The sequence below is a fragment of the Pollicipes pollicipes genome, unplaced genomic scaffold (assembly GCF_011947565.3).
Source record: "Pollicipes pollicipes isolate AB1234 unplaced genomic scaffold, Ppol_2.1 Scaffold_1600;HRSCAF=1878_pilon_pilon_pilon, whole genome shotgun sequence".
NCBI classification, from domain to species: domain Eukaryota; kingdom Metazoa; phylum Arthropoda; class Thecostraca; order Pollicipedomorpha; family Pollicipedidae; genus Pollicipes; species Pollicipes pollicipes.
In genome coordinates, this window is record NW_023595962.1 from 6,872,975 (window position 1) to 6,900,970 (window position 27,996).

Here is a 27,996-nt window from a genome sequence, read left to right on the forward strand (position 1 = left end):
TTTTACAGATATGTGACCTTTCATTTGATGTAGCCACGGATGTGGAGCGAGCGACATCGTCATTCAGGGGTTCACAACTTACATTTGATGTAGCCACGGACGTCGAGCGAGCGACATCGCCATTCAGGGGTTCACAACTTACTTTTCCAGGAGGTTGCCTTGTGACCCTCGCGTGTGCTCGTAACGGGTTGTGTGCTCGTAACCGGGTTTTCTGGAACATGGAAATGAGGCGTATCTTGTCCCCACGGCACTGTTCCGTCCGTCAAAAGAGCTGTGTGCAGAGGCTGCTCAGAACGGGGAGGAGCGTAAATGTCGAATCGCTTATCTAAAAGATGCGATGCGCTGAAGGGACGGACATGGCAGACCTTTCGGTGAAGTAGCTATTCGTGGACACTTTGTGTTGCATGAGTTATAGAAGTTAGAAGTAACTTGTAGCGAGAAGGCTTTCATTAAGCAGACTTAGTAAGCAGCAATCTGATATACAATTTTGGCCGTTGAATGTTTGTTTATGTCTGTTTGTGTATGTTTCAACTATGTTTGTTATGTTTATGTTTCAATGTTTTTTCATTCAATGTCCCTATGTTTCAACAGCCTCGCCATCAGTAGCAGAAGCTTAGCTGCCACTCTGTACGGTACGAGAGCGTGCACAAACTTTTTAATGCCGCATTTACAAGAAATATACGACAAAATATTTCCTACCGGTTGTAGACGAGGTAGAGTCAGTCTGTTCTCTTCCGATTCCAAAGACCAGGAAATGCTGTTTGGCACTGAGGATCTCTGAAACAAATTGGATACGTTTAACGGATACCTTCTCGGTATCGCACGCGCGCTTTTATGACGTTTCTATAGCGGTGTATAATACCCGCACGATAAATCACTAAGTATGCGGGCAATCGTTATCTTCATAAAACGCGAAATGGTGCATTACACTGCCTCACAGTGTCCTAAAAAGACAACGAAAATTGCTTCAAGGGCTGAGAAGGTGGCCGCTGGTGGAAAGTCAGTGCAATGCATTCATACCGTGGCGCAAATAATCTGGGCCGAAAGCCAAGCTGCCCTTTGGTGAACTACATGCAGATTACTTCATATACGAACGCCATCATCGCCTCAGCCGACCCAATGGCTGTGGCGATGCATTCATTCACGATGTGCAACTGATTGCAGCGATTGCTGTTTGAATCCAATCCACCGGGTTTGGCATGGTGATCTTTTACTCACCCCAAAGGAGGACAGCTGTCACTACAATCACCAAGAAGTTGAAGATCCATAGGATGCAGCACATGCAGCACCTCCTTCTTCTTTGTAATCGTTCATTGCTGACGGGCGAAGGAGAGGGCATGACCATTACTGATAACATAATGCCACGAGGCGACCTTCGTGCAAACTTTGTTTTCGGCGTCGTTGTGTGCGTTGTGTGAAGATTTCTGGCAAATGTCACTTTTTCTGGCCATTTGCTCGATCTGTTCACCCATGTAAAATCAAGTGGAAAGTGCTGACTGAAATTGTAGATATGCCCTGTGATACAATTAATGTTCACGGCGTTGCTGGCACTAGTTAGAAGGCTGCATAACATCCGGTGGCAGCTCATACGTTAGTAAAGTGGTCAGCAAGACGAAAAATATGGTGTATATCTTCTGGTGGTATCATCTCCATTGGTGTAAATATCTGACATACTCGACAAGGGCGGCGCTCCAGTCAACTTCAGAGTTGTTGGCCGTCCAGCCTAGCTTCAGTCGACCGTTACCTGGCTCCTGGGCACCCGAAGGAAGCAAACATCAGGAGCGTCAGCAGGTGGGGTCAGCTCATGCGAACCCAGGCTCGGGAGGTAAGGCATGCGGTGGATACGGGTGCCAGTTTACAAAGCCTGTCATTTTCAAAACATCGCGTTGTTTTGAAACAATCGCCGCTGCTGCAAAGTGCTGGATACTGAACTAAATTGGGTTTGGACGCTGGCTGGGCCGTGTCGCAACTATTTTTCATCAAGAAAACACGGTAGCGATATGCTGAGATCATCACACACCGAGTTCAATTGCATTTTTACCACGAAGCTTAAGCGGAGTGGTGGCCCATGACAATGCTCTGTTATAAGTTCCAACAGACGCAAAGACGACAACCCTGTGCGCCTGTGTAGGCTGATACGTGCGCCTACGCGCCCGTGCGTCATTGATGGTGCATACCTCGGCCATCTCTAAGCTCCTCAACGAGCTCTGGGGTGCGGTGTACAATACATTGGTGTGTGTGGCATTGTCAGCGTGGTTGTGGAGCCGCTTCAGCTGCAAAAAGCGAAAACACTCGGTCAAACCAGCTATGTGATTTTGTTTCGGACAGCGCTTGATTACGATGTTTTCTTTGCATTATAAAAATAATTGACCGAGCTGTGTATAGATTATCTTACAGGAAACAATTTGGGATCAAAGGTGCACCAAAGACGAAGGAAGCTGCGGAAAAAAAAAGCGGAAGGTAAGATGAAAACCTCATGCTCCAAACGCAAACAAAAATGACAAATGTGTCATGACCCTATTTTCGGTATCAGAGATCATCGATATAAGACCAAAACAGAACCTACAATCTATTCGTCGTGATACGCGATTATGATGCTATGCGATGCAATGGCTCCACCGGCCTTGTACACAAAATAATGCAGGGAAAGTGAGGCAACGCACCCCGTCGAGGTTGGTAATGTATCCCGCACCCCATGTCCAAACAGATTGCCAGATTGATTTGAACCTGTGCTGTGAACAACTGCGTCGTTTGTGTTGGTACCTGGTGTCGATGGCGGACAGAAGCAGAGGAACGGTTTTTTGCGCCAGATGGAGCTATTTTCAGTTAAGCTGAGCAGTATTTTTGCACTTTACCTACAAGCTTTATTTTCCAGATATGTCCGCTGGTAAACAACACGGGGGATTTGCTGGCATGGCTTGGAAAGGATATTAATCGATGCGCCTAGAATCTAAATAGTCTAGATATGGGTACGGGGTGCATTACCTCGACGGGGTGCGTTTGCCCCGCTCTCCTTGCATTATTTTGTGTATGAGGCCAATATTGCATCGCATTGCATCATAATCGCGTGTCACGACGAAAAGTCAGATTGCAGGCCCTATTTTGGGCTTATATCGATTATGCGCCCCGTTAACAAGGGGCCAGGCGCCCCGGGATTGCTTTGCCCGGTTGAAAAGACCAGGCCTGCTAGACCAGAAATTATCACTCCTTAGCTTTATTACGTAGTTCCGCACCAGCGTAAGAATGGTTTGGGCATGCAGAGTTCTTGGTCTGATGATGTCCCCGAGAGCCACAAGGCTTACACCGTAGTCATGGTGTTATAGCTGATGTTGAATGCTACTAAAGGAAGCTACTTACAGTGATGGTGGGGTGCGTACGATTTATATCTGGAGAGACCAAGTTGGATTTAGACGGTCGTTGGGAGATAAGGGAGTCCATGCACAGAACACAGAGCTGTTTTCAGCCCGCAGAAAGCTGACTCGATAATTCACCCCGAAACCTAATGTATGCCCGTACGTCGTCCTTTTTATTTTACATTCTTGGATTTTGGCTGGTTTTGGAAGGTGACCTGACCCTGCCTCTGGCTCATAGGTGTCGCTTAAGTTTTATGATTTGGGGCACGCCGGCTGCCGGCAGCTTGCTGCTTGCTCTTGATGTTTGCTCGGATTTGAGCCCTTTGATATCGCGCTCAGCGAAAAATGTAAGACAAATTTAGAAAACCTTCGAATAGCTTGTTCCGAGTAAAAGTTTACCGCCTTCCACAATCCGTTTCATTTATCTTGCGACGCCAAAACAAATCCGATCCGCATCACTCTCAGGGGTCCCATTTTGGCGTTTAGGAGTAAGGCTGGGCTGCTCCGTTACCCTTTCCTCGTCCCGAAAGCAATGCCCTGGTTACTGCTAGTAAGGGCAATTTGTCGACAGCACTTTTTAATAGAGAAACTCAAAGTGCTGTGGCAAAAAACTGGTTTGTCTCCAACCGCGGCAAGCGAGTGGCGCTGCTCAAGATGGGCGACATTTTTGGCGCCACCTCAAACCGCGCGGCCTGTCGCAGAAGAACCAGTCACGACGACTCCATAGTCAGCAGTGACCGAGGAGTTATAACCGGACCCGATATCGGGCAATGCCGGTGGCAGCGAGCTGCGGAGTGCTACAGAGGGCACGGCAGAGGATGGTGCAAAGTCGGGACCGACTCCAGCCGCGCGGACAGTGGGGTCAGGAACAACATCCAGTTCAAACACACACACACACACACACACACACACACACACACACACACACACACACACACACACACACACACACACACACACACACACACACACACACACACACACACACACACACACACACACACACATACACACACACACACACACACACACACACACACACACACACACACACACACACACACACACCACACACACACACACACACACACACAGACGAGTCTGTGGCCGGTCCTAGCGGTATTCAGAATCGTTCAGAGTCTTTCCCCGTTGCTCAGAACACCAAACCGCAACCGCACACGGCTACAGGAGAAATGGGCTGGGGTATGCTCTCCACCATGCAAACAGCCACTGCAGAGGGAAAGGCCCCGGCGAAAAGGCAGGGACGGGGAGAGAAATAGAAACGGTGCAGGAGAGAGCAGATTGGGGGCGTGGTGACGCAGAGGTGACGGAGAAACAAGACGACCTAGACCGCCAGGTGCTTCGTCTACTGTATTCAGTACCGCCGGTCTTGTCAGTCCTGGATTCAGTGCACGAAGTGCTCAAAATGGTCATGTGAACCGTGCACGGATGCTAGCAAAGGGCAAATATATTAGGTGTGTGGCTTCTGCCGGGAGTAAATGGAAGGCTGAACTGCCACGTGTGAGTACGGTTTTGTCAAAGTTTCGTTTTTTTTTTTGCTATGAAGTGTCAGTTTTGGTGCCCTGTGACCAGTGACGACTCGAGTGACATTTTGAAGCTTGTTGGAGATGTGACTTCAGGTACGTTTTGAGCTTTACGCTCTTAAGCTGAGCGTGTGAAACGCTGCGAAATAGATTACTCGAGCAGAAGGATGCATCACAGGCCTTTGCGGCGTGTTTAGGTGGACATGATCAGACAACAGAGAACGGCCCGTGAACGAGAAAATTTTTCACCAGTGTGTATCATACGCTCATTGATTATATTGCACGCATGCATTAAACACATAATTCGTGGACTGGAAACGCTTCATTGGACGCTTTTCACTCATGTCTGTTTGTCCCAGAAGCTCCGCAGATATGACCTCTTCTTTTTTATGGCATGGAGGCGTAACAAAATGCGTACATAAACATTTTAACAAGCGCTTTAATGGCTCGCGTCTTAAGGTTGTTACCTTGTGCGTTACGCGAAAAAAAAATGAGCCCTACAAGTGCCAAAATGAAACTTTCACAGGGGACAAGTTTTGCCTCAGTGCAGGGCGTGGTTTGCTCCGAGCTGGGGCAAAGGTTTCCTTTTTACGCCCTCGCTGAATTTAACAATTTTAGGCCCCAAAACGCCATCAATGCCTGCACGCTTTAGTGTTCAATGCAATAAAATACATTGACCCTGTCACTGACATCTAAGCTGGTCGGATTACGCGCCTCATTCCGAAGATTTAACCTTAAACGAAACTAGGGCTGTTTGGCACCACTCTACCACACGTTGATAGACCTCAGTGATCTGATTGGCACATAAGCACGCTCTCCATATGAAAGTGTTTTGCTATTATCGCTGTGCATATGTCACACACTTCTGGGGACATGCAACTTAACTATGTCATAAAACAACGACAGGACCTGTGCTCTAACATCATACCATGTCATGGATTAAGTGATCCATTTCCACTGACCGTCCGTAGTCACATTGGTAGACTCTTGCGATTCCTCCGTGATGTCCCAGGAACCAGGAGAAGTTGTTTATATGCTGAAATTTGGCTTCCCAACCGTTCAGAGTCTGTTGATATCAGATGCATTTAAGTTATAACAGTTGTCAGTTTCAAACGTATCGCCATTATTTGTCACAAAAATTTCGTCTAGAACAGTGATAACGTTAGGTCGCTCTTCTCATCGTACGTGCTGATTGAAAAATAGAATAAAAATACGGCGCGTGTTTTAGAGCATAGTTTTTAGCCCACTTCTTTGACGCAGGCAGTTGCTTTACAGACTAGCAAACAACGCCATTCGGCCACGATTTTCCGCAAAATGGTTGAAGTAACTTGATTTTGCCATGTCAGTTTTTTACTGATTCTACTGAAGGTTGGCGGAAAATTTTCAAACTACTACGCGTCTTTTTTCCTTCCAAATAACGTTTGTGAAGGCAATGCCACCTTCTGCAACTGAGCTGGCAAACAAAATCAAATCGCACATATGCGTATTTCAAACGGATGTCTCTGACAGCTCACGTTCAGAAGCCTTTGATGATTCATCATCACTATTTAGCTCTTATACGTCCAAAACGAAGACAAGCATCGGAGATGCGAAAATGTCGTCATTCACCGAGGATATCTCAAGCCCAAATAGACATCAGCAGAAACAGCTGGAAGCTGAAAACCAGGTGAAACATGAAACACCCATTTGTAAATCTCTTATGAGTAGATCAGCGGTCTCTGAGTCATCTTTTCCGTCGGCAACAAATACGACACCCTTTTCTGTGTCATCAACAGAAGCTTCACTGGTAAGTCGAGACACCAGTGGTACTACGGAGACCAGTAGCAAGTGGCTGAGGTACACAGTGATGGGTCTGCTTTGCCCATGCGTGACAGCAGGCGAATTTCCTATCGCCTCTCTGGCTCGAAGAGTAGTCGTCAAGAAGAAAATGTAGAGAATTTCTAAGTCCGTTCGCATTGTGCACGAACGATTATCAAGACTGCCTTTTTAATCCTCGTCGTTTTGTCACTGTTTGTATTCAGTAAAGAACTTGTGCTCTTGTGACCTATGACCAGCGTACAAACCAGAGTATATTTGTATATGTGTGCCAATTTGTCTTCATGGCTTCATGCGCTGGATGCAGTATGCTCAAGAAGAAAAATTGTCATCTGTGCTTGATGGTGCTATTCTGAGCCACACTTCAGTATAAGTGTACGCATTTAATATATGACGAATCGCTTGGCGCTGGCTCTAACATTCGTGTATACATAATATCCACACGTTTTGCTTGCATAAATGTAGTTAGGTGAGGTAAATGAAATGAATTTTCAGGGCCCTCGGTTAAATAATCGAATCCGAGTTCACTCAGAGCTTTGTAAATTTAACATTGGCTGAATTCGGAAAGTGCGATTCGCGGGAAGAGGCTCGCTAAACATGTACCATTGACGCATTTTCATCCATGCCAAAGTCCGTTGCGTTCATGGCTTGAAACGTCATACGAAAATGATTGATCGGGACACCTGGCAGTGGACTGAGCCTACCATTGCCGCGAAACCCGCGTCCGGTCCTGCACATTACCCAATCATTTAGCGTGCCACATCACGACAACCAGCGTGAGTGTTGTGCACCAGTTGTCGCAGCGCGGCTACGCGTCCCCCCTAGGTCTCAGCGGGCTGCTATGAGTATTGTCACCGTTTTGCAGACGTCTTCTGTGTAGCGACACTGTGAAAGGTGATTGATGGAAGGCCTTCCTCATCCAGGGCACCACATAACGCTCGGCGGAAAAACCGCTCGTGTCTAGTAAAAACAGCGGCTTTTTTATATAAAAATTCATTCAGCAAACAAGTCATCACACATAATACGGCATTGCATTGAGCGACAAAGACGATCTCACATGACCTCACAAAGATAATACGTCTAAAAACCATTAACAAACAAAGAAAGTGTATGATGAAAATACTGGACACATGGACATAACACGAGAGGCTCGGTTCACAAGGACGGAGCATGTACTGCAGCTCGCTCACTATTGCCAGCAGCATGGGTGAATATTCATCCTCAGAACGATATCAATCCGGCAGCCTACGACACGGCCAACTGCGGCAGTTATCGGACCAATCGCCCCAGTTTATATCGCTCGCTGGCTAAAAAAAACGCGGTAATTTATCACAAGTTCATGTTCTTCAGAATAGCCTCCAGCATCGTGCAGCAGTTGCTGTCGCCGTCATTGCCATGCACATGCTCTAGCTCGGGTCCTACCCCAGACAACGGAATGTTGTGCCTTGGCTCTAAACAAAGCGTGGCCGTCCTTAGCGTCTTGCTTCAGTAGCGTTGCTTCACAAGCTAGACCTTTTCATCGCTAGATTTATGCAATGTGCCGTATATCTCCTCTTGGAACCGGTCCAGGTCCACATAGCCCTGGTTCTGATCCTCCAGCAGCACCTGTAAGTGAAGAGTCCAGTCAGGTCACCCAGTTGTAATGAAGGCGGCAGAGACACCGGACACCAGAAGAATGTGGGGGTTTACCAACGCTGATTTGGAAGCGTCGTGATCGAAGTAAAATGGAACCATCAGCCTAGATCCGCAAAAAAGCCGCCACATTCCCGTTCCAGAAAGTGCATTTTTTCGTACTGGTTGAGATCTGTTCAAATGTATACAGTGGTATCCATTATGCTGTGACACGTTTTCTGCCTTGATAGCAGCGACGTTCTGATAAAATGCATCCAATATCTGCTCTTTAAGCTTGTATGGAACAGATACGGCAAAAATCGCAGGCACACCACACATAATTCTCAACACAGGCCGAAAAGCAGAGTGGTGTCAAAGACACACAAGACGCAAATGTGTCCATAGAAAAACACTGGCCAAAAGTATATTGAATCAGGCAGGTAATCTCACTACCTACTTTCAACGAATCACGACTGCAATGTTTTACTCAAACGGTCATTGGAGGAACTTCGGTTTTCCACCGGTTCTTCAACTTTTCATCGTGCACAAAGCGCAACACAACTCAGTTCTCGTCAAAAGTTGGGTGGGCGCTAGGCAGTGACACGAGTGCATTTATCTATCGTTTTGCAACGGAATGATAGACCTGATACCCTCCAGTTCCAGTTACCCGCTACAATTCCAGTTACCCTCTCCACCCATTGGTGTAGTCAGAGACTCTCCCCCTCCCTGGATCGCACAATCGGCTGTAGTCGTGTCTTCCCGGCCAGTGCGTCATCCTCGTGACGCCAGAGCGTCCGTCCCGGATCGCGTGGAGTAGGAGTGTCAAACGCAATCCAAGATGTCACTTGTCACGGACAAGAAGACGAACATTTGCCGCCGCTGTGTCCGGGCAATCTTTGACGGCATTGCGCAGCACGTTATAATTCTCGACCCTATTTCATTAACAGCCTGTGGTTAACTCACCCTTTTCTAACTATTCTGCTCACCATTCTACCGAACACCACCCCTCACCAGTGACCGTCTTCCCATGCCCATCTTCCTCAAGGTTGAATGGGCGTTTACTCTCTGTTTTAGAGGAGCGTAGATAAGCGAACATTGACAGCAGTCTATTTCTGACTGTAACGCAGCTGCTCCCTTACACATCCGCTCCCGTACCTTCTTTTCCTTACGCATCTCCACCCCGCCGTCACCCCATCCTCTCGGGCAGCACCCCTCCGAACGTCGCTCTCCCCTCAGCTGGCGTACCCATCCGAATGTTCCTTTCCCCTCCGCTGGCACACCCCTGCGAACGTCGCTCTCCCCTCCGCTGGCACACCCAACCGAATGTTCCTCTCCCCTTCGCTGGCACACCCCTCCGAACGTCGCTCTCCCCTCCGCTGGCACACCCCTCCGAACGTCGCTCCCCTCCGCTGGCCTGACCTCCAGGTCGTTGCGGAGTTCGGCGAAACTGGGCCGCCAGCTGGGCTCTGCAGCCCAGCAGCTGGCGGCCAGCTGGTACAGCTGCGGGTGACAGTGGTCGGGCCGCTCCAGCCGGTAGCCCTCTCGCACCGAGCGCATCACCTCCCGCGCTGAGAGGCCCGGGTACGGCGTCGAACCTGAGATGGAGGCGGGGCGTCAGATGGAGCCCACGACACACGAAGGGGTGGCGTGACACGGAACTGGACATCAGACGGAGCCCACGACACACGAAGGGGTGGCGTGACACGGAACTGGGCATCAGACGGAGCCCACGACACACGAAGGGGTGGCGTAACACGGAACTGGACATCAAACGGAGCCCACAACACACGAAGGGGTGGCGTGACGCGGAACTGGATATCAGACGGAGCCCACGACACACGAAGAGGTGGCACGACGCGGAACTGGGCATCAGACGGAGCCAACGACAAACGAAAGGGTGGCATGACGCGGAACTGGACATCAGACGGAGCCAACGACACACGAAGGGGTGGCATGACGCGAAACTGGACATCAGACGGAGCCCACGGCACACGGAGTGGTACCGTGACATGGAACCACGCGTGACCTGACCTCCAGACAGAGCGACGTGAATGTGAATCTATAATGAACATGCAGTACAACTCTGGAAACTTACTGCATCGATGAGATTGTTGTCATATATATATATATATATATATATATATATATATATATATATATATATGTATATATGTACGGTAAAGTAAAGCTGTACATGATGCACTGTATAGTGTATTATGCACTGAATACATTGGAAAAGGAAAATATGAAACAGGAACTAGCTGTCAGACCGCATATCCATCAAGGTGTCGTCGCTCTGCGGTCATTGAACCTCACCGTTAAACTGAGCACTGTACGCCACAGCTGGTGGACGGGGGGTGCATTGTTCGCTAGACCCCGATATGATGTAGTACTCGCAACAATGCGAGAGGGGCGGGGGGGGGGGGGGGGGGCAAGGCTGAGCAGAGCTTGGAGAATGGGCACGATCCGTGTTAGACTAGGGTTTTGCTTGTGCTAGCCTAAGCTTTAAGCGGCTTCGTTCACTAAGGCTTCCATGAGTACGCGCCCGATGGCCTTGTGTTACATATGTAAACGTTCATAGAGGTGCTTGTGCGATGAGGCTCTTTGTGACACTTTGTTCAAATGGAGAGTGCATAAACACTCTCCAATGTGGTATGGTCAAATGGAGAGTGTATAAACACTCTCCAATGTGGTATGGTCAAATGGAGAGTGTATAAACACTCTCCAATGTGGTATGGTCAAATGGAGAGTGTATAAACACTCTCCAATGTGGTATGGTCAAATGGAGAGTGTATAAACACTCTCCAATGTGGTATGGTCAAATGGAGAGTGTATAAACACTCTCCAATGTGGTATGGTCAAATGGAGAGTGTATAAACACTCTCCAATGTGGTATGGTCAAATGGAGAGTGTATAAGCACTCTCCAATGTGGTATGGTCAAATGGAGAGTGTATAAGCACTCTCCAATGTGGTATGGTCAAATGGAGAGTGTATAAACACTCTCCAATGTGGTATGGTCAAATGGAGAGTGTATAAACACTCTCCAGTGTGGTATGGTCAAATGGAGAGTGTATAAACACTCTCCAATGTGGTATGGTCAAATGGAGAGTGTATAAACACTCTCCAGTGTGGTATGGTCAAATGGAGAGTGTATAAACACTCTCCAATGTGGTATGGTCAAATGGAGAGTGTACAAACACTCTCCAATGTGGTATGGTCAGACGGAGAGTGTATTATCAGTGGCTCTGACAGGGCCTCAGGGGACCACACCACCACATTCGTTATTGCGCACTCTCGTTCGATGCCTTAACACACTTGGAACTATTCTAATAACGAGTGTGACCGAGCCTAGCCGGTATACGATTGTGAGCGAGTCAGGCGATCACAAACGCGAATTGGACGACCCAGTCAAACGCTCATCACTTGGACCACGCACCCAGTGTGATGATCTCCCAGAGAAGGATGCCGAAGCTCCAACAGTCAGTCTTCTGGTTGAAGGTGTTGTGGTAGAGTGACTCGGGGGACATCCAACGTATCGGCAGAGCACCCTGGTGGAAGCACCGCAAAACTCTAGTTACACGGTAGCCCATAGAGGGCGGCTCAGACTCATGTGAGCCCAACGGCAAGCACGCCTACAGCTGGCCTCACACAACAATGGTGTTTGGAAGAACGACCGAACTCAAGTGAACGCTACTATTCATGTCAGTGAAGAAGACGCAAGCATGTCTGGTCCTTAATCAGCGCAACACGCAATGTGATGTTTATTACTTTTTTTGGTGAAATCGTGACTCATAACAGGAAATCTCCAAACAAAGATCTCGCGTAGTTCATGGGGACTGGATCGTTTTTCGTAATCAACCTTCCCACAGAGGATCAGCCCCCTACATTGGAAGTCTGAGTTAAATGAGCTTGACCGCGCTGCAGTGACGATAGTCACAGCAGCAGCGCGCGACGATCAGTGAGCGCGCGCGCCCTGCAACCCTGCGCGGACGCGGCGCTGCACGTTCCGAGCCGCCATTAACGCTGCAGCCTCACCCGGTGCTTCTGCTCGAACACCTCCGAACTGATCTCCTGCTGGCTCCTGGACATGCCGAAGTCGGACACCTTGCACACCTTGTTGTGGTCCACCAGGATGTTGCGAGCGGCCAGGTCACGGTGCACAATCTGAGGTCAGCGAGTGTAGCTCGGTGTCATCCGATGATGCTGAACGGGGCATCAAGTGACAAAACGGGGGAAATGTCCTATGTGAAAGTGGCGGAGAACTCCGAGGCATTCTGGCAACAAAAATTAAATTTGGGGCGCGACATGTATTTACTTCTTTTGGCGTTGTTTGTTTCACTTCGTATTGACCCCAAATCTACCATACATGTTCATAAAAGAATATGAACATCTGTCTCAATTTATATGTTGTGCCATCACAAAGCTGGCAAACAGTGTCAGAGTGTGTCTGCTCGATGATCTTGATTGCCGCGATAAACATCTCGTGACAGTGAAGGATATTCTTACACTTTAAACAAATTATTATGGTAGTACCCTCCATATATGAGCCGTAATCATTTGAATCAACACCTGCAAGTCGCAAAAGGCCTCCAATGTAAGGTATGTGGGCATTACCTAAATATAGCTAAGCGGTTGCATCGTCGATTTTTCTCAAAACATATCGATATTTGCTCGAAAAAATCGCATAACCAGGACTTTGTGGAATATTAAAGGTAAGTTACTTTCAACAGAATGACTAATAGTGGTTATGCAACGTGACCACTATTAGGAACACTTATACAGACTCGAGAGCGTTCATCCCGCCTGTCTTCCACTCCGCCACTGGCGGCCCAGCGCCAGCGCAGGCGGCGCGCGCCGGCGCCGGTCACGCACCCTCTGCGCGGCGATGTACTCCATGCCGGCGGCCGCCTGGCACGCGAACAGGGTCAGGTCGCGGGAGGTCAGCACAGCCGAGTCGTGCGAGAAGTTGAAGTAGTTGTGGCGGCCGCGGTTCTCACGCAGGTACGTCAGCAGCTTACCGAACACCACGTACTCCATCACGACCAGCACCGGGTCTGAAGCGGCAGAGAAGTGGCGTCAGTATCCCCATGAACTCTGTGCTCCGAGCGTTCTCTTCTGTGCCTTGGGCGTGACACCTTACCTTGTGCGCCCGCACGCACGCACATGTACGTGCGTGTAAAATACTTGCTTTGCGCGATTACGTATATAACCATACTCAGTGCGCTCAAGACACGAGCAGACGCCTAATCAACGTTCCTAATCATGTCATACGCATTCTGTTCCCCATTGGGCTTCTCGGTGGGAGGCCGTACGACGCCCAGGTCCGTCGCTCCCGATCCCTCACCCCCCGCCGCCATCGCTACTGATCGCTCATCACCGCCGCCATCGCTGCTGATCGCTCATCCCCGCAGCCATCGCTGCCGATCCCTCACCCCCCGCCGCCATCGCTGCCGATCCCTCACCCCCGCCGCCAACGCTGCTGATCGCTTATCCCCGCCGCCATCGCTGCTGATCCCTCATCCCCTGCCGCCATCGCTGCCTATCCCTCACCCCCGCCGCCATCTCTGCCGATCCCTCACCCCCGCCGCCATAGCTGCCGATCCCTCACCCCCGCCGCCATCGCTGCTGATCGCTCACAAAACCACAGAAAGCAGAGCTCGGATACACGCCGCGGGTACCAAACAGATCGGCGCGAACCCTCCGCTGTGAAATGTGTCGTAGAGAGAACCGGTCAACTTAGGTCACTGCGTACACTGTTAGCAATAGCGGTCGTGGGTGCTATCCTTGGCTCACATGGGTCATTAGTAACCAGTGTCCCCATAACATTGCACTTTGTTTTTCGTTGTCCACGGGGCAGCGAGGCAATCAGTACCACTAATGAGTCCGCAACAGACATTGCTGACTCGAATGATGAGTCTAAACCGAGCGTTCTGACCGAGAGACTTTGACAAGTATGCCGAGAACTGACGGGTCGCTGATGAGATTGGGCATTGTCCGCCTTTCTGGACGCCCTGAGAGGCATCCAGACACTTCCCAGGATGCCACCAAGGTCGACAGAACAATGTTTGAAAGTGACAGAGATGGCTGAATGGAAGGCGAATGAGCTCGACAGCAAGGTCTTGGCGCAGGGGGCCATCTAAGTACGCTCATTGAGCTGCAGGAACTGGGCTTATCCAGTATGTGTCACAGCTTTGTGTTCCTGGAGCGGGCAAAACGTATGATTTCAAGAAGCACGTTCCCACCCACAAGAAATCCCAAATCACTGGAACATTACACTTCGTGCCTTCTCTCCGGCCCAAACTATGGGCTCTGTATAAATCTCTGTATAAACCACCTAGGCTGGGTATATATGACCTGATTTAAAGGATTCAGCAACTCAGTGCACCGCATGATAGCTGCCATTGCGTGAAACCAATCGATTTTCATCCGGGCTTGTTGGATTCATGGTATGGCTTTTTTGCGTAATATCCTGAGGAATTTAATTCAAGGGATCCAACAGGCTAGGCTCTGGAGTTCAGTGGATCCAACAGACTAAGCTCTGGAGTTCAGTGGATCCAACAGACTAGGCTCTGGAGTTCAGTGGATCCAACAGGCTAGGCCCTGGAGTTCAGTGGATCCGACAGACTAGGCTCTGGAGTTCAGTGGATCCAACAGACTAGGCTCTGGAGTTCAGTGGATCCAACAGGCTAGGCTCTGGAGTTCAGTGGATCCAACAGACTAGGCTCTGGAGTTCAGTGGATCCAACAGGTTAGGCTCTGGAGTTCAGTGGATCCAACAGGCTAGGCTCTGGAGTTCAGTGGATCCAACAGACTAGGCTCTGGAGTGCAGTGGATCCAACAGACTAGGCTCTGGAGTTCAGTGGCTTACAACATGCGTATAATTAATGCACCCCAAATACAATCAGGTATATCACGGCAATCTGTCCCAGGTGGTAATGATGGACTGTTCGGGATCCGCATTCCACGCACGCACGCACGCACGCACGCACGCACGCACGTACGCACTCAAGCACGCACGCACACACTCACACACGCATGCACGCACACACAAAGTAGCTTTTTGCAGCTGCACGCGCCGTAGATCAATGAACTCATTACCTTCCTCTGTGCAGCAGCCGAGCAGTGTGACGACGTTCGGGTGGCTGCCCAGGTTCTGCATGATTCGCAACTCGCGGAGTAGGTCCTGTCGACCCCAGATCAGCCTCAGGTCAGCCCCAGGTCAGCTCCAGATCAGCCTCGGATCAGCCCCAGGTCCGCTCCAGACCAGTCCCAGACCAGCTCCAGACCAGCCCCAGACCAGCTCCAGATCAGCCCCAAGATCAATCCCAAAACAGTCCCAGGTCAACCCCAGGTCAGCCCCATATTAGCCCCAGATCAGCCCCAGATCAGCCCCAGACCAGCCCAAGATCAGCCCTAGGTCAGCTCCAGATCGTCCCCAGATCAGCCCCAGATCAGCCCCAGATCAGCCCCAGATCGTCCCCAGATCAGCCCCAGACCAGCTCCAGATCAGCCCCAGGTCAGCGCCAGGTCATCCCACGGCTGGCGAGAATACGCCAACACCAGAGGCGACCCAGCCGCAATCGGAGGGCTTCAGTTTCTCCCGCGGGCGTTTTGAAGTTGAAAGCGGCAGGGGTCAAATGCACAGCCATGACATAAAACATACACTTTGTCTGAGAGCAAAAAGAGGTTAATGCTGCGTGTGCAGAGGTTACTGCTGCGTGTGCGTTGCGTTTCAATAAACTACCAATGCGATAAAATGACAAATAGCATGACATGGCTGCAGCCGTTATAGATCGCGATGCTGCGTAACATTACCTGCTTATCTTTGGCAGAAGCGCTGTCTTTGACGTTCTTAACAGCGACCAGGAGCGTGCCTTCGTGACCACGCACACCGTCCGCCTCCGCCCTCCAAACCTGAAGCAATAAGTCACGTGACCGCCTGCCCCTGTCCACCCAATCCGGGGCAACCGCGCGATCATCTTGCTGGAGAAGCCAGGCTGGGAAGGGAAGTCACGTGATTGTTAGCTTCGGTTATGGAAAGCTGCCAACGGCTTCATGAGATGAGCATCTTCGTCAAAGACACCACTTTCCCCACTTTTGGGGAGATGAGCAGGCGCATTTCAAATGGTCGCAATGCATAACGTTAGCCTTATAGTTCAGAAATATCACACTCCCAAAAACTGTGGCTGTCATTCTCCGCGTCCTCCGAAATGATTGCAATGTGTCAACATCTGACCTAACTGGATGGCATGAACGCGAAAGACAAACTGCTGCTTCAGACAGTGTAGCATTGTTCTCTGGAAAACATGACGCAAGTGATGTAAGCATAGTAACGCGGTGACATGCTCTTTCTGCCTGTTAGCCGTGGAACAACCGTCACTGATTTGTTCATCTCCAGACCTAGAGAAGTAATCACATGATAACTCCACTCTGAAGACTTTTTAAGTTATATCCCATAGAAAATCTGAATGAAATGGCAAGAATGTATCTACAATAATGGCATGCAGTGATCAATGATCTCGATCGGAAAAAAGATACATTCACTATAGGAGATGAGTGGTTGGTCAGACCTCCGCGATACCAATCACGGAGACATCGAGATACCAAGTAACGCCTGAGTGCACGGGCAGCGGAAACATCTATAACAGTACATTCACAACACGCACTTCAGCGTCATGCTCCGGCCTCTGGGCAAACACTTCATGGAGATATAAGCAGCGGACCAGCACCCCACACAAGACCAAAACACCAGCACCTCGCACAGGACCAAAACACCAGCACCCCGCACAGGACCAAAATACCAGCACCCTGCACAGGACAAAAAAAACGCACAAACAAAACACAGTCATGCAAAGGGACGCCGCTTACTGCAGTTCAGGTCAGCAAACTCCTACCCTATTTCTACCAAAGCCGTGAAATAGTCGTGGCTCTCAAAAAAATCCCGTAGGCCAGTGCTACAGAGGCAGAGGGTCCTCGGCCCTGGCGGCACCTCACCTGGCCGAAGTGCCCCTCTCCCAGGACGGCCTGCAGGCGCAGGTGCTGCCGGTCGTGGCGGCATCTCACCTGGCCGAAGTGCCCCTCTCCCAGGACGGCCTGCGACTCCCCGGCCGTAGTGGCACCTCACCTGGCCGAAGTGCCCCTCTCCCAGGACGGCCTGCGACTCCCCGGCCGTAGTGGCACCTCACCTGGCCGAAGTGCCCCTCTCCCAGGACGGCCTGCAGGCGCAGGCGCTGCCGGTCGTGCTCCCACTTTCTGCGCCGCGCCAGCGTGTCCTGGATCTGAGGACGACCGAGAGCGCCGATGTGAACATCCCGCCGGCAGGCCACAGTGACATGCGACAGTGACACCACGGAAGGAAACGAGTCAAGATTCCTCTGAGCTCCCAATCCTAAACAATTCCCTGATTCCTGGGCCCGCGAAGGCATGACCGTGACGTCACAGGGGGGAGAAGGCAGGGGCCGTGACGTCACAGGGCACCGTATTGCCGGTGGACTGCTGTGAAGAAATGGATGAAACATAGTTTTATATTATATATATATACATATATATATATATATATATATATATATATATATATATATATATATATATATATATATATATATATATATGAACATATATTTAAAACATACAAATAAAAGAAACATACATTTTCAGCGCAATACTGAAATGACAGCGTTTATCTAACTTAACAGACATCTTTTTAAACGCTTTTGACTACATCCTCGGAAGCGGTAAATCGCTATCTCGCCTTACGTGATGGTCTTTCTTCCGCTGAGTCATTCTAGCACCCCCATGGAACTATTTTTTGTGCGCAAAACCTTGGTTACGGAGAAACATTTATGGCAGAAAGGCGTAGAGACGCTGCGTGCCTTTGCCGATCAACTCGAAACTCTGCTCTTCCCGTTACTTTCAAGTGCATTCCCGCCCCAGAATGCGCAAAGAATGTTCTGCCTGACGTAGATTAGATAGTGCAGGCCAGCATCAGCCGAGCCGCATAGCGCCAGTGGAGTCTGCATTCTAGGCAAAAGGAACACCTCCAGCTCCTGGTTTTTCAGCATCGAGTTCAAAAGCATTATGTTAACTACCTTGGGGATACACACAGCTCATCCTGAGGATGATCCATCCGACTCTTAAGGACGAGCACAGCTCGAAACATCGAGTACAGGAGAGTAGTTTCCTATTTAGTTTTGAATTGGGCTTCAGCCCCCCCCCCCCCACACACACATTCCACATGGGGTCCAACCCACCAACTTTGAGAGTGAAGCGGGCCAAATACGGGAAGAAACTCGTTTGCTGGCAGTTTTGTAAGGTTCAGCTCCCCCAACTCACTTCACGAAACTACGCCCCTGTTTAAGTACAACCAATATGACCGTTGTTTAGTGTTAAGTCCCTTAAGCAGTGCCTCCTGGTATCTTGAAGGTCGTTGACTCGACGTAACAACGTGGAACTCATAATGAAACTGCATTCTAGTAGGATAAGCATCACCATACGAGTGATACCGAAATACTGGCCGCACGAAACCAGGCTCTCCTCTAGTGCGTTAAGCGTAAGGGCTAGGAGTTTGTCTGATCATCGGTACAGCAGCAAGCTTGCTTCCAAACAGGTTTGTCATTCGCAGTCCCATGATTGTAATCACCCAAGTGCAACGGACAGGAACTCCAGAATGTAAAGGACTCGGCCAATAAGTAATGTGCGCCTATTCAAATTTCTTACAATGGATACAAGTGCCCAATGTCACGCTGACCGAAGGAAGATGAACATCGTCGTCCCAAGGTTCTCACTTGGCACAAGCCGACGCACCCAGCACCTCCACCCGCCCAGCACCTCCACCCACCCAACACCTCCACCCACCAAATGCCTCCACCCATCCAACACCTCCACCCACCCAATGCCTCCACCCACCCAATGCCTCCACCCACGCTCACGCCGCACTTGACCATCGGGTCTGCGGCCGAACGCCGCAGCTATCTCCACAATCCGCCAGTCACCATCGCAGGTCATCTCCACTCTCACCGCGGCATACCTATGCCGGCCGCGTTCATCGCATTCCCGCCGCACCGCGAAGACATTCCGCCGCGCCCAGCTGTTGCCACCGCCTGCCCACACCCGGCGGCGCCACGCTACGGCGAGCGCCGACTGCGACGTGGCCCCACATGTGCTCTCCTCTCGCGCACCATATGCCACGCACACTCAGAGCAGGCTCATTGCCGATTCAGAGCACCGCCGGCGCGCCGGCCGTAGCGCGTGCTGCCGCGCCGCAGTTCCGTCCTCGGGCCGGCGATGGCGGGGAAACACAGCGCCAGCTGACTGTGCCAGATGGCCGCGGGCGGTCAGGCGAGACTTCTCACTGGGCACCTCCGGCGAGCAGAGTCGGGGCTCTTTACACTGGGCACCTCCGGCGCGCAGAGGCGGAATTCTTTACACTGGGCACCTCTGGCGCACGGAGTCTGGATTCCTTCCACCGGGCGCCTCCGCCGCGCAGAGACGGAATTCTTTACACTGGGCACCTCAGGCGCGCAGAGGCGGAATTCTGTACACTGGGCACCTCCGGCGCGCAGAGGCGGAATTCTTTACACTGGGCACCTCAGGCGCGCAGAGGCAGAATTCTTTGCATTGGGCACCTCCGGCGCACAGAGTCGGGACTTTTCCCCCCGGCTTGACCCGCTTAACTTTTTCCTGATTTACTTCCTCTCAGACGAGCAGAAGAGTTTCATTCCAAGTTCATTGCAGCCACAAGTGCCGGAGAACGAAGAGAGTGTCAAACCTGATCCTATCGAAACGCTTCGCCAAATTCTGGTAAAGAGGCAGCTGCTAAGACCGCAGCTCTTCACAAATTGACCCTAGACCGGCATGTCAACTGACGAATCTTAAACGGGAAAGCAACACAGCCTGCTCTAAAAAGTAAAAAAAAAAAAATGGGACGTCCTAGAAACACGGCACTTCCCATGCGTGGAAAGCTCACCATCGCCACACAGGGTTGTTTTCACACGGCAGTGCATCAACATCAGAGGCACTTTGTAAATCGCCTAACGAGTGACGCCCTTCTTCACCGCCGAGAAACGCACTAATGTGATGCGCCGACCACGTATGTTTATGTGAGTTGTTTTTGTGGGTTGTTTACATAAGCTAATTTCAAGGACGCTGAGATATAATCGGCGTAGCCAGGAGGAGCGAGCGTCACAACACGGACTACCGGGCCGTGACACTGTGAGCAGCGACAACACGGACTACTGGGCCATGACACTGTGAGCAGTGACAGCACCACACCCCCGGCACACGGGGCGTAGCCAGGAGGAGCGAGCGTCACAACACGGACTACCGGGCCGTGACACTGTGAGCAGCGACAACACGGACTACTGGGCCATGACATTGTGAGCAGTGACAGCACCACACCCCGGCACACGGCTCACGTGATCATTACGTCCAGGGCGGCCTTCTGAGCACGATGTTGAATGACGGAAAAAGCCGATGCATCCCCGCGTACTGCGTAGGACTCCTCGGGCGACAAGCGGTCCGCTGGAGACGCCCACCATCGCTGAAGAGCTTACAGCGTCTGTCAGGAATGCTCTAATTCAAGAAATGACTGTCATGTTCTTGTCAGACCGTGCTGCGCATGCGATATCGGTGGTGTGCCGTATCTCAGGCGTAGTGTTTTTTATTTCCATGAAATACGACACACCTAATGAGAATAGTAGCCATCTTTGGTGCGCTTATAGCGGAAGAAACGTATTCATGCCTTCCACTGAAACATCGCTTCTTGCAAATCGAAAACATTCCCGGGTGCCCACAATGTCCATAGGGATGATGAACTTGTTCGTATTACTGCACGTGTGTGCCATGCATGTTTATTTTAAAATATCCGATTGAGATTTTTCGAGCGTAACGTGGTATTGGGTTCTATACTTATGTTCATGGAAAAACGACCCATACGCGAGCCATTGTTCCTGCTGAATTTATATTTTCGTGAATTTTCCAAAACACATCATCGCCGCCGAAACCAACTATGCAATCTACCACAGCCCTACCCAACCTATCACAGCCCTACCCAATCTACCGCAGCTAATTCTGCAGTGGGCATTTCTACCGGCTAATTAGATATACGTAAAGGCCGGAGATGGTGAGGGGGAGAGGGCAGCAGAGTGGGGGGGGGGGGGGGGGGTCACCGGTGGCAGTAGTCCAGGCCCAGAAACGAGATAGACAGCGGACCGCAGACACCAAGGCGACCCGCCGGCTGACCCACGCCAAGGCGACTCGCCGGGTAACCCACGCCAAGGCGATGGTGGGTCTCTCAGTGACAGTGTTAAATGTTTTCTGGCCGCCCCCCCCCAAAAAAAAAACACTCACAAAAGATGGGGCAACTGCCTTAGACATGGATGCAGACATACTAATGAGGCGTTTGTGGAGCAAAGGCATGAGCCGCAGGCATTCGATAAGACACATCACGCTGCAACTTTTTCCGAGATACACGCCGTGTCCGCCCAATCGTGGCCCATGAGATACACACCGTGCCCACCCGATCGTGGCCCATGAGATACACACCGTGTCCGCCCAATCATGGCCCATGAGATACACACCATGTCCGCCCAATCGTGGCCCATGAGATACACACCGTGTCCGCCCAATCGTGGCCCATGAGATACACACCGTGTCCGCCCAATCATGGCCCGTGATTCATGCGTGCGAACTCGAGGTCCGCAGTGGCGCTAATCTGCTACTTTCCTGGCCAACCAATATCTCCTTGGGGCTCCGTCGCCGGACAGCGCACATATAACGCCAGGGTGGACGCAGGTCATGGCGGTGGACGTAGGTCATGGCGGTGGACGTAGGTCATGACGGTGGACGTAGGCCACGGCGGTGGATGCAGGTCACAGCGGTGGATGCAGGTCACAGTGGTGGACGCAGGTTATGGCGGTGGACGCAGGTTACGGCGGTGGACGAAGGCCACGGCGGTGGATGCAGGTCACAGCGGTGGACGTAGGCCACGGCGGTGGATGCAGGTCACAGCGGTGGACGCAGGTCACGGCGGCGTACGCAGGTCACGGCGGTGGACGTAGGTCACGGCGGCGGACGCAGGTCAGAGCGGTGGACGTAGGTCAGGGCGGTGGACGCAGGCCACGGCGGTGGACGTAGGCCACGGCGCTGGATGCAGGTCACGGCGGTGGACGCCGGTCAGGGCGGTGGACGCCGGTCAGGGCGGTGGACGCCGGTCAGGGCGGTAACCGGTACAAAGATCGCCAGGGTGGCCGGTACGCATATAACGCCAGGGTGAACACAGGGCAGGGCGGCGATCGCCACGCAGCTCCCCGTGATTGAACGGTCAGAGATAAGGGGCAAAGCCATCGCTTTCCGAGGGTCCGACCATCTTCTGACCTGTTTACTCCGAGCCAAGGTCATCGGTCATGAGCATCGGGAGATGATCAGCTGGCTTTCACTACGGGCCACAAATAGAACCACCTTGGTGAGACGACGGTTGTGGCTAAGTCGCTACGTGAACTTCGGTGGCGCCAAGTGATGAACAGCTCTGGTATGTCGTTCCTGCTGCCGACAGCTGATTCTCGAGTGTGTTTATAGCACGCTCCTGACGACGAGGAGGCACGCGCAATTTCAGTTCGCCGTGGAAGCGGTCGCGTCTCGACCACACTTACTCGATACTCGATTGCCAAAACGTGTATTTGGTTGCGCTCGGTGCTGAACGCCACAGTGATAGTGACATCCCTTCCGATTTCTGAACAAGAGCTGTGCACGCCTGTACGAGGAAAGAGAAGTTGCTGCTTGCGTTAGCAAAATATACGAGCCATGCCGGTGTGGAATATTATGGAATGCTATGTAAAAAATTAACTCCACGGAATGCAGATGTCACTGCTAAGGGCGTGATATGTCAATGCCCGAGAGCTCAGATCATGCGGCTGGAGCAACGACGCGTGTGCAACAGCACCGCATCGTAGCTTGTTCCAAGCGATGCACGTGCTGGAGAACAACGCTGTTCGAAAATGACAGCTTATGAACGCCATGACAATGAGCATAACCTTATCACGTGTTTATGATCAGGTCGTAGCAACAGTGCCATCGGTGTTGACAACGAAGTTCGTGGCCGAATGGTCCACTAGCAGTCTGATAACGGACTGACAACGGTGCCGACCGTTCCCAAGTCACGCGTATCGCAATCTGCGGATGACTCATCCTTGCCTTTTCATGTAAAAGCACACGACTGGCCGCTATGCCGGTGCTGCCAACTGGGCTGCCAACCGGACCGATATGTGACTAATCGAAACGAACTGGTCGACTGTGACGTCTCGAAGGGACCATCGAATAGAGCTCATGGATATACAACAATCAGGACAGAGTTATAATAAATCTATTAGCGAATATAATTAGAATCAGGGTTAGCAGAGCCAGTAGAGTATCATTAGAGCTAGCAAGCCCGGCGTTGCCGACCACCCCGTCCTCGTTTTGAGTACAGATCTGTGCTTCCACATTCGAGTAGCGTCGCATTCGTCGTCGGTGCGAGCGGTCACTGACTGCAGGCCATTTACCACGCATTACAAAACGGCCATCTGGCAACTGTAGGGTATTTAGCACGCATTACAGAACGCCCATCTGGCAACCGTAGGGTATTTAGCACGCATTACAGAATGCCCATCTGACAAAGCCGTTCATCTTGTTCTGGGCCACTTTCACCTCGTGGCAGAGTCGTCTATAAGCATTCGACGTCACGCGGCGGCCTGGCAGACCAGCGTATGAGCGTTAGGCATGGCGAGAGTGTGGAGGGAAATACACAGATGGGTTCGCAACTTTGAGAAGCTTTACGGTTGCCCAGAGAGCAGCTCAAGGAACCTGTGAGATTCAAGATTTCATGAAGTAACTACAACGCTTAAAATGGATCTTTCCTATTGAATTGATCGTCAAAACGCTCTTTTCAGCTGGTAAATTTTTGCGCTTAATTTCCGTAGCATCCCAAATGCACGCTAACTGCGTGCCTTGCACACACAAGAGACGAGCGAGCAGGCCTTCTGCTGGTGCTGTATCTTACTGAAAACCGTTGTTCTTAGCGTTACATTGAAACTAAGACGGCCACATTGTTTTTTTCGATTCCGTGCAATGAAACAAGGCAATGCAGTATAACTTCATGTGATGGAACTGCCGCGAGTAGTGCGTCGCAATGAAAAACATGGATATTGCACCGTGATGCTATTCAGCTAGCAGTGCACCCGCTCTCATAGCGCCCATGGTTAAGCTCAAACTTCAGGGACCATATTGCATCGTAGCGGGGGCATATGGAGAACTTCACAATGAGAGGGCCAGGGGGCACAGCTAACAGTTTTGCAGTGCGAATCCCGTTAAACGCCAGAAGTGCGTACGTTTGTTGCATTGCGTAAAGCAACGCGTTAAGCCACTATGCTTGCACGTCGCTGCAGTGTACACCAGCAGCAGATTTCGTCATATCTTCGTGCATCCTTCTCTTGGTTGCACACGTATTTAAAGCCGATTTGGCCATCGACCATTTACACGCCGCTCAACTCGCAGCTTTGAAGGCTCCAGGAGGTGCTCCAGAATAACTTCCAAATCGCTACACACGTCGTGCTGATCAGTCCTAGCTCGCATTCACGGGCCGGCTGACTTTTCAACCTGAAGGATCTGCCTTGATACACATTACGAAGGTTACACTTATTGTGGTGCTGCTATCTTATCATGGGCTGACGTCGTTTTCCTAGCTATCAAATGCCACAGCTCTGGAGACAACAGGGTCATAAATTAAGCAGCTGTGTATGGCCACTGGAGCGGACCCGGCGCTGCTGAAGCGTAACTGGTGCCCCCTGCCTACAACAACCGCGACAAAAAGGAGGCTAACGGGGGCAACAAGCAGCGCGTTTTAAGTCACAATCCAGAAGCAGACAACCACACAGGTACTGGATACACCGAAGCATCCAGCACATGCACATGTAACCCCTTTTCCCGGCATATCTACGGCAAACTGACCCCTACGTTTGCCTGCACCCCTCCCCCTTGCCCTGGAGGCCAAGGACAACATCAGTGACTGACCAGCATCGTGGCGACCTTGCTGCTGGTCTCCTCTGTCGGCAGGTAGAAGTCATCCCTGGTGACGTCATCCCTGGTGACGTCAGACGAGTCGGGTCCCAACATCGACTTCAGACGCTGTCAGACACGAGCAAGGGTCACCAACAGATGGCGCTGAGTTGTGTGCCTAGAGCCCCCTCCCCCTCAAACATAGCAAACCAAACATTTCTGGATCCGATCCCAGGATCTCATGAACACGGAGTGCCATGGGACCCTGGATCCACATTTTGGATCCAATCACATAGCTTTACTAGTACAGGTCACTAATCCATGCAGTGACATCGGTATTACTGCAAGCCAAACGTGAAATCGCACGAGAACTAGGTGTGTAAACGTCCAAAGCGTAGTGACCTACGCTTTGAACAAGCACACTTCGCCTCGGTCCCTGTTTCATACTTTTAAAGCATGAAACGGAGACCGATAACTGTGGCCACAAGCACGAGCAGCAAGAACAGGTGACCTGCAAGTCACACAGGGTTTAAATGAAAGTCGCACAAACTAACACGTGCCGGTGTACGAAGTGGGCAGACACAGGTCACAAGAAAAGCTCACCAGCACAGATCGTGTGCTAGTATACAATTGCATGCCCCAAACGTTTGCTTCAAGCTTACGCCGCCAACTTCAGCATCATACGCGTCTTATGCGTTCAGTGCAGAAACTAAGGCATGATCACAGGTAGCAGCATAGATCACAGAGTGTCAGTGTCACACGGAACGTTCGCAAACACAGTGCGGAAACACGCGTCACAGAGAGCTTTTACTTATGTTTGACACAAACACTTTACGTGCAAGCTCATCATGCTTGTAACATTACTGATGGAGTCAATCCAGTTACCACCGTGACCAACGATCGACAAAACACATGCTTCCACCACTAGTTATTACCTCGTGGTCACAAGTCACTGAACACAAGTACGAAATCATTTCTTGTGGGCACACTGGTGCCGAACAGCGATCTCATGCTATATACCTTTCCTTTAATGGCAAGACTACAGGAACGAACCCACTCGTAAATCAGAGCTTGCAAATCTAAAAAGACCACGTGTTGTTTGGATTGCTGGCTTCAGTAACAACAAGAAATTGGAGCCCATTTCGTTTTAAAACAGCACGATTTTCCAGCGCAATGCCACCATTCCTCAGCAACTTTTACACATAACCAAGCTACTTTCATGCACAATAGCTATATCCTGTTAACGTGACGTTCATGACGCAGCTTGAGAACCTCTGAAGTCCTTCACACGACACCCCCTCAGTGGGATCGCCCGCGTCCACCCACCTGAGGCACCAGCTGCCGCATGTCCAGGTGGTTCTTCTTCAGGTACCACAGCGCCACGGCCACGACGGGCAGCACGAACAGCAGCGACACCAGGTAAAGCGGCCGACTCTCAGCCTCCTCCGTCAGCAGCACCTCCTCAGCGAACACCTCGCGCACCGCTGGCCGCCGCCGACCGACCGATGGCAGCGGCGAGCTCGCCGCGCTCGGCGGGGCTGTCGACGAGGTGGGCCCGGCATCCAGGACGCGCTGGACGAGCTCGTCCTCCTCCTGCCAGTGGGACGAGGCGGTGGAGGTCGGGCTGGTGTGCCGGGTCCTGTTGCTGGCATCGGCGGCCGCCGCGACCTCGGCCAGGCTCAGCCGCGGCGCGCGCACCGTGAACTGGTCGAAGCTCTGCTCCGGCGTGGGGCTGTACGTCTGCGTGGTGGAGGCGTTGCGCGATCTCTCGGTGGTCGTCGACGGAGCCGACGGGTCGTCAAGCTCCGGCAGCGCGCTGCTCTCACCACTGGGACCACTTGTCGGCGCGGTGTCTCCCTCAGACACCTCTCCAGACGCCCGCCCGCCACCTGCCCGCTGTGCATCGCTTCCCTGCCGTTTCCCGGCCGCTACGCTGTCCCCGGCATCACGTCCCCTTGCCTCGCTCGCCGCCTGCGCCAGGCTGACCCGCTTCCGCAGCTTGAACTCCAGCGGCGAGACGGCGACCGACACGGACGTCTGCAGGGAGGTGCCGAGCACACGTCCGGCCGGCTGACCGGCCGACGTCACCGCCGCGCCGCCGCCACCCGGCGAGCGTCCCCCGGTGCGCACGGTCGTCTGCGATGTCGGCGGGAACGTGACGCTCACGGTGAAGTTGCGTCGGAGCGGCGGCGCCGTGATCAGGCCCGCCCGGAACGGCGCGGGCAACGTCGACAGCAGGATCGGCAGCGGTGCCATGGTGGGCAGCAGCGCGGCCGGCAGTGCGGCGGCCGTGGAGCCGCCGTCGTGCCCTGTCGACGCCGCCCTGTGGCCGCCATCGCCGCCCAAGGCGGAGAACACGTTCTGCCGCTGCCGTAGGCGGCGCGCCAGCAGGTTCTGGCTGCTCTTGTTCTCCACGGGATAGGCCCGGCGCAGCGACTCGAGGCGGCGACGGCGTTCGGCAGACGCGGTGTTCTCCGACGTCGAAGCTGCGCCTGCCCACACCGCTTCCGGGCGTCCACGGCGTCGGGCGTCTGAACTCTTCCGCGATGATGGTCCTCCCCGACCGGCGGTCTGCCTGGAGGTGCCCCGTTCCGTCGAGCTGCTAGACTGCGGGGGTCGCGAGGACAGTTGTGAGGACATCAGCT

General features: G+C 51.9%; 3 protein-coding genes across 3 annotated transcripts in view; all 3 read right to left on the reverse strand.

Annotated features, from left to right (window-relative positions):
• Positions 1 to 131: 131 nt before the first annotated feature.
• LOC119093232 (uncharacterized) lies at positions 132 to 2,232 on the reverse strand. The gene is made up of 5 exons (XM_037216152.1): positions 2,178 to 2,232; positions 1,675 to 1,751; positions 1,219 to 1,316; positions 700 to 777; positions 132 to 211 (listed from the first exon to the last, which is right to left on the reverse strand). Exons 1-5 carry the CDS (start codon positions 2,184 to 2,186, stop codon positions 132 to 134), a joined length of 342 nt encoding a protein of 113 aa, XP_037072047.1. The 5' UTR covers positions 2,187 to 2,232.
• Positions 2,233 to 7,695: 5,463 nt separating this feature from the next.
• Positions 7,696 to 27,961, reverse strand: LOC119089604 (fibroblast growth factor receptor 2). Its single transcript, XM_037212380.1, has 11 exons — positions 26,678 to 27,961; positions 25,367 to 25,480; positions 17,551 to 17,601; positions 17,318 to 17,359; positions 16,139 to 16,237; positions 15,422 to 15,506; positions 13,197 to 13,378; positions 12,360 to 12,488; positions 11,761 to 11,872; positions 9,743 to 9,918; positions 7,696 to 8,317 (listed from the first exon to the last, which is right to left on the reverse strand). The coding sequence occupies exons 1-11, from the start codon at positions 27,605 to 27,607 to the stop codon at positions 8,219 to 8,221; spliced, it is 2,019 nt and encodes a 672-aa protein (XP_037068275.1). The 5' UTR covers positions 27,608 to 27,961; the 3' UTR covers positions 7,696 to 8,218.
• Positions 27,954 to 27,996, reverse strand: part of LOC119093241 (uncharacterized) — a 74,007-nt gene continuing 73,964 nt past the window's right edge. Inside the window, 1 exon segment of the mRNA XM_037216163.1 lies at positions 27,954 to 27,958. Coding sequence (XP_037072058.1) covers positions 27,954 to 27,958 — 5 coding nt within the window.